The following is an 11,428-nucleotide window of genomic DNA, read 5'->3' on the forward strand; positions in this document are numbered from 1 at the left end:
AGCTACAAAGTTCCTACCACAGAGAGCACTGAACGGTAGAAAATTTGTTCTCTAGCAAAGAAGCTCTGTTGTAGAAAATGCTACAGAGAACAGTTGACCCCATCATCAAAAACCAGCAGGAATTTATGTCTGTAAAGGTAATTCTGATGGAGTCTTGGCTGAGTCTTCAAGAAAAACAGAAAGCAAGGGGCGCCTGGGTGGCACAGTTGGTTGAGTGTCCAACTCTTGATTTTGACTTGGGTCATGATCTCAGGGTCATGAGATAGAGCCCTGTATCGGGCTCCGCACTCAGTGTGGAGTCTGCTTGAGATTCTCTCTCCCTCTCCCTCTGCTCCCCCCATCCCCCACTCATGCACACTTGTGCACGAGCCTTTCTCTCTCTCTCAAGTAAATTAATTAAATCTTTAAAAAAGGAGAAAGAAAGAAAGAAAGAAAGAAAGAAAGAAAGAAAGAAAGAAAGAAAGAAAAAATAAAGAAAGAAAGGAAGGAAGGAAGGAAGGAAGGAAGGAAGGAAGGAAGGAAGGTACAAAGCAAATGTCACAGCCAGTGCTGGGCTGAGGTAAGCATGCACTCACGGCCAGATACACGACCGCGGCCTGGTGCCTGCCCCCCGCCTTCCGGCGTTGCGCTCTGAGCGCTGACCTCTCTCTGGCCTTTCCCCGGTCCGGGGTGACGGTTTCAGCCCTCTCTCTCCTGCTGAGTCATTACGACTGGCCCGACTCATTCTTCTCGTTGGCCGAAGCGCTAACATCTCGGTGATGAGAGCGGCTCGCACGGACCAGGCATCATCGGTGCCGCCGCACGGATCAGCTCGGTCAGCCCTACGGCGGGCCTGGGGGGCGGGGGGCACCTCCAGTAGTAACTGCCCGAGCCAGGACTCACACCCGGGTGGACGCCAGACGCCGGTGCGGGGGGGGGCAGGGGGGGCGGGGGGCACCTCCAGTAGTAACTGCCCGAGCCAGGACTCACACCCGGGTGGACGCCAGACGCCGGTGCGGGCTCTGCCTGCCTGGTGACTGCCTCTCTCGTTCGCCTCTCTCGCTGGGTAAACACGAGGGTGAGACTTCCCATGTGGACAAATCTACATTAATCCTGCATCATTAACATTTAAACTCCTTGAAATTCCTCAATTTAATTGAAAGGAAGGAACCAGTTTCTTGACCTCTCTTCAATCAAAAATACTGTCTATCATTCTCTTTAATAAACAATACGATTCCATGCCGGGCATCAATGTGTTTTATAGCGAGTCCCACAGCAAATTAGGTAGCCATAATATTCAGTAGTACACAACATGCCCGAGATAAATTCAAGATGGCATTCTGCCACCAATCCGAGAATGAAAACAGGCCAAGGAAAACATACACTTTAGACCCTTACACCGCACTGACATACAGTGTGAGCAAGGAAGTCACTCCTTAGGGAACAACGTACTTGCTCATTTCAGAATTACTGAAATTATCAGTTTCTGAAAATAAGACAGATGAAGAGAAAATCAGAAAACAACATTTTCCAGCTACTGCTTCATCCTCACAGAAGATTCATAAATATTTACGCTTGCCACCAAATGTGCACACACACATCTCGTACGTAGAAAGCAAGACTATCGTATGTGTATACAGCATACGACAGTCCCCACAGCTGAACCTGTGTAATGAGCACGGTGTCGTTAAGGAGAAGGGAGGAGGGAGGAGGGAGGAGGGAGGAGGAAGGAGGGAGGAGGCCTGTTTTTAGGTTATTTCCTGAGCAGTAGATGAGGACAGCAGTCATCTAGAGATAAAATCCTGGTTTCATTTTCTAAAGTACCGGCCGGCAAGGCAGGACCCACTGCCTGTTTTCACAAATAAGTTTTACCGCAACACAGCTCCACTCATCTGCACACATACTGCACATGGCTCTTCTGTGCCGCATCAGCAGAGCTGGGACCCTCGGGCCCACGGTGCCCAAACGACTTGCTATCTGGCCCTTTACAGAAGGTGTGGGCACACCCCTACCCTAGAGTTAGTCAGAGCTCCCCAACCTTTATTTACCGGAATCCTAAATCCTAAAGTCCTAGGCTCTGGTTAAATAAAACACAAAACATCAATACAGTGAAGTCTTATGCAGCCCCACGACCTCGCACAGAGATGCACGCGCAGACAGTCCCACGACCTCGCACAGAGATGCACGCGCAGACAGCCCCACGACCTCGCACAGAGATGCACGCGCAGACAGTCCCACGACCTCGCACAGAGATGCACGCGCAGAGAGCCCCACGACCTCGCACAGAGATGCACGCGCAGACAGCCCCACGACCTCGCACGGAGATGCACGCGCAGACAGCCCCACGACCTCGCACAGAGATGCACGCGCAGACAGCCCCACGACCTCGCACAGAGATGCACGCGCAGACAGCCCCACGACCTCGCACGGATTTGCACGCGCAGACAGCCCCACGACCTCGCACAGAGATGCATGCGCGGACAGCCCCACGACCTCGCACGGATTTGCACGCGCAGACAGTCCCACGACCTCGCACGGAGATGCACGCGCAGAGAGCCCCACGACCTCGCACGGAGATGCACGCGCAGAGAGCCCCACGACCTCGCACAGAGATGCACGGCAGAGAAAAGACTGATGGAAAAAACACCAATGAGTTAACACTCATCGTGTTAAAGATGGTAAAATCTTGAATAATCTTTCCTTCTTTTTTGCTTTTTAGTTGATTTCTACAAAGAATGTATATTCCACTTTAAGTTGGAAGATACTGACTTTTTAGAGGAAAAAACAAAACCTTACCCCTAAAAGTATAAATGAGCACTACCTACCAGTTTTCCTTTCTCCATTTAAAAAAAGCTGGTGGTTTTTAACTTGGCTATTGTAGACAAGTGCACGTTTCACCCGACGAGTCTTCTGATAACATGGTTTACGGCCATCATAAGGACAGTCCTGTGGCACAGACTGGTTTACTGTAAGAGGTCCTCCCACTTGGGAGAGAGCCTCGTTGTTGTGACAGTGGTCATCTGATGACCGTCCCCTGCAGCTGTGACCTACTGATTCCAACGTCCATCTGATGGTCACCAAGTGAGTTTGAGTTGTTTTTCACAGTGCTTGCTACTAAATGCTTACTTTTACAAGTTTTAATCATATCCTAACTCTAAAAAAGATCTCAGGTCACTCCTGAGATAATGCATCATGTCGTGGCAGGGTGAAAGCCTACGCTCCGGTCGGAGGGCAGGGACCCACTCTAGAATTTGCATAGGCCGAATGGCGTCTGAGTGACAGCAGCTTCCCTAGTGAACGCCAAGTCCTTCCTGACCAAGATGGAAAGGAGATTGCTGGAGACACGGGCAGAAGAACATCTCCATCACCTGCCCGAAAACCTGCAAGTGCCCTGTGAGAGTCCCATCAAATCAGCCACAGCCGGGGGTGGGGGAGGCACGTGCTCCCTGAGCACCCCTGGCTCACAGCAGGCACTCTAGTCGGGGTGCACAGAGGCAGGAAGGGCAGGAAATCCTGGAGGGAGGGGCGGGAAAGTGAGTGGAAACGAGACCTGCTCCCCAGGAGATTTCAAGGCCCATCTGCAGGGGCTCCTGCCCACAGATTCCCACCTTCCTGCTGACGCCTTCGACCAGATCGGGACCAGATTGGGACTGGATCGGGCTGTGGGAAGGCCCGAGTGTGGCCCTGCCTCCCCATCATTCCATGGATCGTCTCCCTACAGCACTATTCTTACTAAGTCATGTTCCCACAGAAACACCATCCGGACTCTCCCGGCCAGTCCTCCAAGCCCAGGTCTGTGGCTCAGTGTTCAAAGCATCCCCAGCCGATGCGGACCACCGTCAACTACACCCCTCCCCACACCTTCCCATGTAACTAGGCCAATGCACGTGCTCACTCTCCTCAGACACGCGTGCCAGCCCTGGCAACGGCCACCCCACTGGGCGTTATCTCCTCTATGGGTCTCGCTGGCCCTCAGATGGCTGTATCCCTGGGAACGCGAGAGCCCCTGGTGCATGCGTGCATTCAGTCCTGACCCTGTGCTGCCTGCAACACTCAGATGCCCTCTGCCTTGCGTCAAGCTCCCACGTCCATCGTTAGTTTTCAGGCCAGAGCTTGTCTCCTCGGCTGGAATCTTGAATCTGTGAGGGCAACATGCTTCTCTGCATCTCCTACAGTGCTCAGTGTAGGACTGAAGTACACCGTGGGATTTATAAATTCTTTTTTAGATGATGAAAAGAATGAATGGACTCCTGAGTCATCTGGACCAGAGATCTTCCTGCGGTCACGTCACACGGCCTATAATCTTTCCTGGCAGCCACCAAACAGTACAGTTACAGAGAAAACCTCATAAACCACCTCATGAGCGAAGACCCACATCCAGAGAGCCGCACCTGCAGGCAGGGAGCCGACAGGTGGAGCCCGCCTATCCTCTTGGTGGGCGGGTGCGTCCGCCTCTTCCCCATGTCCTGGGGTCGTGGCCGTGTTACCCTCCGGAAGCCGCACCGCTGCCAACCTCTCCCTGCAGGTGGGAGCATCCATCTCTCTCTGTGCCGCCTGCCCTTCTGGCCTGTTCTCTGTCCCTCCCGGCTGCTGCCCTGAGCTCCTCAATGTCCCCTTCCAGCCGATGCAGGCTGCAGCCGCCCTCCCCTGCCACGAACCCCATCCCCTGTGTTCCTTCTTCCTGTCTCCACTGGGCATGTTTTTATATTCCTGCTTTGCAGTCCCGCCTCCTGCTTCTAGCGTCTTCCTTCATTTCCCCATCACATGCTGGTGGGTGTTCGACAGCTTTTTTCCGTGCTGGCCGTGCCCCGCGGTGTTGATTTCTGCTTCTCGGGGCGCACTGGGGAACGTCCCTAGGCAGACCCTGGTCCGTGTCAGCTGGGGGATGAGCCCGGGCCGCTGAGGGGCACTGTGGGTCACCCTTTTGCCGGGCCCTCTGGGCAGCTCCTCCCCACTCACTGCTCAGGGGTGAGTCATCCTACAGGAGGCTCTCCCTGGGATTTGGGGGCAAGGGTGAGGGTGGCAGAGGGGCGCTGCTCAGCCAGCCCTGCACTGTTAACGTCTGTCTGGGGGTGCTGGACTGACGGGGACACTGCTACAGAGGCAAAGACGCAAGTCCATGCAAGCAGCTTGGGCCCTCAGAGGTCTCCCCAGGGGCTGCTCGCTGTGCTATCGAGCCCCGGGGTCTACATGTGTTTCGCTGCTTCTTTAGACCTGTGGTCTGTGCGTCTCCTGGCAGAAAGCCCTGGAAAGCGCCCCCAGAGCGCAGGCAACAGCACCCAGCCGCGTGCTTCTCCTGCGCCTCCTGACGCGGGCTCGTCCCCCGGCTGCGCAACAGGTGCTACACGGAAGCTTCTCAGCGAAACATGAAACGGAACAGGGGGGAATAAAGGAGCAGCAGGTGGTTGGCGGCAGAGCCCGATTTGGAGACCAGAGCCCACACGTCCCATGGTGGGCCCCACAGTGACACGGGGTCTTTAACACAGGTTCTACTGTTGGGAGTGTCCCACCCACGTCCACCCGTGTCCTCGGTCGTGTTCTCGAGCACACTGGACCGCGACAAAGAGCACAGTAGGAAAGGATCATGATTCGGTGTACGGCCAGGAATCACCTGAAAGGTCCTGCTTCCACTCTACCTCGGGACCAACCAGCTCTCCTCGTCACGACAACCTGAGTTCCAGAACGACCACGATGCTGCTGAGGACACTCCCACAGCTGACCGGTACGCGGAGGGTGCGCTCGGGCACCACAAAGCAACAAACTGCACGCACCTCTGACCCGTGAGGAAAGCCCGAGCCTCGGGTGGCTGTTTACGCCCGTTGCTGGCGTCTGTGAAACCCAGGCAGATCCCTGGGATCTGCGTCACCCGGGTCCCCGGGGGAAGCCCAGGTCACGGCGGGAGCCACTTACCAGCGCAGGGCGATTTTGATGGGGGTGGTGAGGCAGGACGTGAAGAGGTCGGCCGGGAGGTCGGGGATCATGGGCAGCAGCTCGCTGGCCTCGCAGGCAGCCAGCTGGATGCAGTTCTTCATGGACGGGGGCAGGGGCATCTGCGCCAGCGGGTGGTTCGGGTTAATGGCCGCGACCTGCAGGGCAGAGCATTAAGGGAAAGAGCGGCTCAGTGGTCGTGGACAACGACAGCGTCGGCTGGAAACATGGCCCCGAAGGAAAGACTCACAAGGCAGCCCCGGAGAGGCCGTGGTGGGGGCCCTCCCGTAGCACGTGGCCTCAAGCCCCTTACCAAGGGCCTTTCACCCACTGACACCACCAGGCAGGTGTCTGGGAAATAAGTTCTCTACGGTTTTCTGAGCTAAGGGCCCTCCTTACGCTGCGATTATCCCAACGTTCACGCGAATTGCCCTCCGGGCCTCGCATGGTGTCTTTAGTGTTGATTTTAAAATCCGCTCTTTAATCCGGCATCCTTATTTTGGTGTGTTTACCGACACAGGATGATGTTCAGCCTACAGCAAGTGACCACCACCACCGGCACACAGCAGATGGCAGGGTGTGAGCATAGGCGCGCCCCCGCCGGGGAGGCCACGGACACAGAAGCTCACCGCGGCCGCCCAGCTGGTTCCGTGTCTGCGAGCTTCACCTGACATCTCAAATGTCCTGCTAACAAGTGTGTACTGACTCTGTAACCAGGGAGTGGGGCTCTTCTGTTTCGTTTTGTTGTGACGTAGAATTTCATTTCTCTTTGAAGCAGGGACAGTAGTTCCTGCTTGAGATTTCCTCCATCGAGACTTTGGTCGGCGGGGCCCTGGAAGTGAAGCCTGGAGCACACCCACGTCGTGGGAGGAAAAGCACCACGTGAGTTACTGTGGACTGAGGGGGCAGCCTCGTGAAAAACAGCAGAATTCACCAAAATCGGGGACCCTCAGACAACCGAACCACTTCCGCCAGCGCGCGGCCTGGGACCCCTCCTCCACTATCCACATGGCTGCGCTGCACTCGCGTGGCAATCCGGTCCTCCGGTCCTCCCCCGCGAGCTCCTGGGAAGGGCTTCCGTGGCGGGGCGGCGGGCACGGTGTGGCATGGAAGCAGAGGGCGGCCCTCCCAGCAGCTGGGCACAGCGCGGTGGCACAGCAGAGGGCAAGCGGACAAAACCGCACGGGGCCGAAGGGGCTTCGCACTTCCCGCACGCCAGCTGCCTGCGGGGTGACAGGTCACTAACATAATGAAAATTAAAACCCAGAAAATGCCGGTTGTGAGGGGTGCGCACAATGTCCAGGACCTCATCGCCCACTCACCTACAAACAGCCACGAGCTGCCTGGAACAAAAACTATTCGCTGCGGCGAACGCAGGTGGTCCCCACCGCCAGAAGGGCAGCACGGCCACAGCACCCCTCCCCTGCGCCACAAGGCCCGAGGCCCCAGCACAGTGAGGTTCCAGAGCACAGGCAAGCGGGCAGGGGGGGCGAGGGGTCCTTGGGTTCCAAGCACCAGAGCGGCAGGACTCCTTCCCCTCCCTATGGACCATCATGGCTCCGCGAGGGACAGGAGGCACCGTGGCTAGTCATCGCCGGCCACAGCTGAGTGCTGCGTGGACCGGGCTGGGCGTGACTGTGTCTGCTGCTCACAGACCAGCCCTCTGTCTGCACAGCTGTCGACATTTCTCCAAGTTCTTTCCCAGTTACTATTTCATGTGCTTGTGAAAACAGCCCCATAAGGTAAGTTTTATTTCCATTCTTAGAGATCTTTCATGATGAGGCAGCGGAGCCCCCAAGGAATGGCATGTGCGACCTGTCCCTCAGTTGGTGCTGGGGTCACGCAAGTATGAGGCTGCTCCGGGGTCCGGGCTGCACGGGCCCCTCTGGACCCTGCTGAAACCCCCCGCCCGGGACACAGGTGGGCACTTGGTGGGCTCTGCCCACCAGGCCCCCAGTTCTGTGCAGCACACTGGTGACGACACACGGCGGCGTGACTCCTGCTGAGCAGACCTTGTTCTTAACCTCAAACCTCTCAAACGGAAGGTAGTAAAGCCATTCTGCAACAAGAGCACTGTGCCCAGAACACCAAACACTTCTATACCGAATACTTAAAAAATTTAAACTTTTTAATAAAAAATACAACTTTTAGATCAATGGGTTTAATGGTGGTAAAATACAGATAACATGAAGTCTGAGTGTATGATTTGGCGGCACTGAATTCATTCACACTGTGCAGCCCTCAGCAGAGACTGTATTTTTAAAGTAAACAGGGGCACCTGGGTGGCTCAGTCGGTCAAGCATCCAACTCTTGGTTTCAGCTCAGGTTGTGATCTCAGCATCGTGGGATCGAGCCCCATGTCAGGCTCTGCACTGGGCACAGAGTCTGCTTAAGATTCTCTCTGCTGGGGGCACCTGGGTGGCTCCGTTGGTGAAGGGTCTGCCTTCGGCTCAGGTCATGATCCCAGGGTCCTGGGATTGAGCCCCACACTGGGCTCCCTGATCAGCGGGGAGCCTGCTTCTCCCTCTCCTTCTCTCTGCCTCTCTGCCTACTTGTGCTCTGTCAAATAAATAAATAAAATCTTTCAAAAAATTAAATTAAAAAAAACATGTTTGCCCTCCTGCCCCCACTCTCATAATAAATAAATAATAAAGCAGAGAGAAAAGAGACGGCAGAGTCACACCCGAAATCCTCTCCTCGAGTCCCACTCTCAGCTCAGACAGCCAGCAGAGCATCTGCTCCCCACAGGAGACTGGCTCCCAGGGCTGCTGTGACGGCCCCATCCAGAAGGACGTGGGTAGAATGAACGAGCTCCTGAGTCATCCGGACCAGAGATCTTCCATACCAGGTGGGTCTGTGGCCCATCAGGCCCAAGTCACACAGCAACACTGGGAGGCGGCAGGTGTGTCAGAGGGCCAGGGCAGGGATGAGGGAACACTCTGGGCCCTGGAACTGGGTGCAAGTGCCCCCTCCCTAGCCCCAGAACTGGGCTGCCAGGCTCGGGCAGGCCTGGCAAACCTCCGTGGAGCCTGGTGGGGATCCCTGGCAGGCCGCAGGCTTCCAAGAGTGCCAGTGCGCACATGGAGAAGCACAAACAGGGCTGGACTTCAGGGCGGAGACACAGCCATTATGTACGAAGCAGATTCCACATTCTTAGTTTCCTTTTCAGAGAGAGGTCTATTTTCACAGCAGGAATCCTGGAGGTTCCCTGGTTTGGGCTTTCTGGTTTATGATTTGCTTCCACGTTAAACTTCCTCTCTGATGGAGCTGAGAACGGAAGAGCAGGCCCTCCGGCCACAAGCACGGACACTGCGGCTCTTACACCTTTGCGTCTTCACTGAGTGTCTGAAATCTCACGCCCCCCGGGACTGGAGCACCCCCGTGCTGTGCACCGGCCCCGCAGGGAGGTAAAGAGGCGGGCGGTTTGCATGCTGGAGGTTAGCATGTTGGCCGCCACGGTGGAGCTCGCTGCGTTTGATGAGGCCTCCCCAGGTGTGCGGAAGCCTGCCCTGTCTGGTCCACAGGCAGTGCTCCCGCGGCGCTGACGGCGGCGAGGCTGCGCGGTCTGCAGCGTGGGCCTCACTGGCATTTGGCCCAAAGCCTCCACAGTCCTGGGGACAGGGGGTACTCCGTGGATGCCGAAGAAGGAAATGACAGGTACATGGAGAAATGTCGTTATTCCAAATATGTCTACTAGAAATTAAATTTCCCAATTCAAAATTAGGCATTGACAGAAAGCCCACAAGCCCCTCGCAGCTGTGGCGTAAATGGGAGAAGGTGGTAGGTGCATCTGCAGTGACCGGGCACCACCTGTTCAGCGGAAGTGCTCCGTCACGGTCCCTGCCTCCCACCACACCGCCCAGCACGCAGAAGGCACAAGAAAGCGGTGCTTTAGGGATCATTACGATGGTGACATTTAAAAAAAAAAAAAGACATTCAAGGTGAAGGATTCCACTAACGAATCACTGTTTTTCAGGCTCCCTAACCTAGGAAGACAAACATCTATCTTAATGGATGATTATTTCTCACACATTGTTTTGGTTTTGTATTCATCTAAGATATTGACCTTTTCATCAAACCTACTCTTTGGAAACAGCCTGCATGTATGGTAACCACCAGCGACTCAGAGAACTCTGAAAAGCCGCCCAGAACAGACACGAACGGCACCAGCTGGGAGCTAACACGCACCCCGAAGGGCATGCCCAACACGCACCTTCACTCACGGGGGTTTCTCCCGGGGAATCCAGAGACTCAAACACATGGTGAGGGCCACGCGGACCTGGTGCGGGCCAGGAAGCACTCATCCCAGAAGCACTGCAGCTGGGGCTGCTGGGGGCACGCCTGCATCTCTCATTTCCTCGATGAACTCTGACATCGTGCTGCTTCTTTTTCCCATGGACACACACACATGCACGAGACANATAAAGAGATGAAAGCACTGATAACTTCAGGGGCCTTTAACAGGTGCATCTGTGAGAGTAACATCTACCTGGTACTAACTCGGATTCTAGCAGCTTCTATACTCAACTCACCAAGGCCTGCTTTACTGTGGACATCTTGCAAAATGCAGACAGACCGAGATCTGTAAAGGACTCCGTGTACTGCTGACCCAGCTCCTTCCAGAAAGTGATGCAGCCTCTATCACGTGACAGACAACTGTACTAAAACCAGCAGCTAAAAGCAGCAGTAATTTCTCATAAATAACTTACATAAGTTTCTATCAAATGCTAAGTAGCAACTTAACAGCTCCGTGGTACCCACGGCTGGGGACGATCTGCTGTCCAGGAGGGCAGGACTTATTCTTGTTGGACGAAGGCCTCCCTGATGCCCAGGAACTCACAGAGCCGCCCATCACAGGGCAGAAAAGAGCCCGTTTATAGCGAGATTGTCAGGATCACCCGGAGAGCGCCCCCGAATGGGCCGTGCACTGTGTGAAGCCTTTGCTGTTGGCGACTGAACAGTTAATAGCGTGCTCTAGAATCATTCCATACCCCAGTGAGGATGCCTGGTTCAAACCTGCAACCAAATCCCACCCCCAATGACTCCTACACGGCCACCAAGGGAAGGACAGGAGGCACCGAGGAATTCTGCAGCCTTCCACTTCAAGAAGAGAATTCCCATTTTTTGGCTTTGCGAATAGTGCTGCTATGAACACGTGTGCGCACGTTTCTGTGTGAACATATGTTTTCAATTCTCTTGGGTACAAGCCAGGAGTGGAATCACTGGGTCGCACAGCGGCTCTGAGTCTCACAGGTGAGGAACCGGCAGGCCGTTTTCCAAGTGGCCACACTGCCTTACGTTCCTGCCAGCGTGTGAGGGCTCTGAGTCTGCCACGATCTTGCCAGCTCTGAGAGTCACCCGCCGGTTCTATTTTTGCCATCTTGGTGCGTGAAGCGTGCCTCGCTGATTTTGATGTCATCTCCCAGGTGAGGGCTGATGTCCTTCTCCTGCGTCAGGTGCCGGCCAGGACTGCCAGCACTGTGTGCAGTGAGAACGGCGGGGGGGGGGGGGGGGGGGGGGC

The 11,428-nt window shown here is 55.4% G+C and overlaps 1 protein-coding gene across 4 annotated transcripts in view; it reads right to left on the reverse strand.

Moving 5' to 3' along the window:
• Positions 1–11,428, reverse strand: part of RPTOR (regulatory associated protein of MTOR complex 1) — a 338,061-nt gene that overhangs the window by 170,931 nt on the left and 155,702 nt on the right. For all 4 annotated transcript variants that reach the window (XM_040640059.1, XM_040640061.1, XM_040640057.1 and 1 more), the window contains exon 6: positions 5,890–6,065. In XM_040640059.1, the coding sequence (XP_040495993.1) occupies positions 5,890–6,065 (176 nt within the window). The remainder of the gene's footprint in view (positions 1–5,889; positions 6,066–11,428) is intronic.

The sequence above is a fragment of the Ursus maritimus genome, unplaced genomic scaffold, assembly GCF_017311325.1.
Source record: "Ursus maritimus isolate PB19 unplaced genomic scaffold, ASM1731132v1 scaffold_24, whole genome shotgun sequence".
Lineage (NCBI taxonomy): Eukaryota > Metazoa > Chordata > Mammalia > Carnivora > Ursidae > Ursus > Ursus maritimus.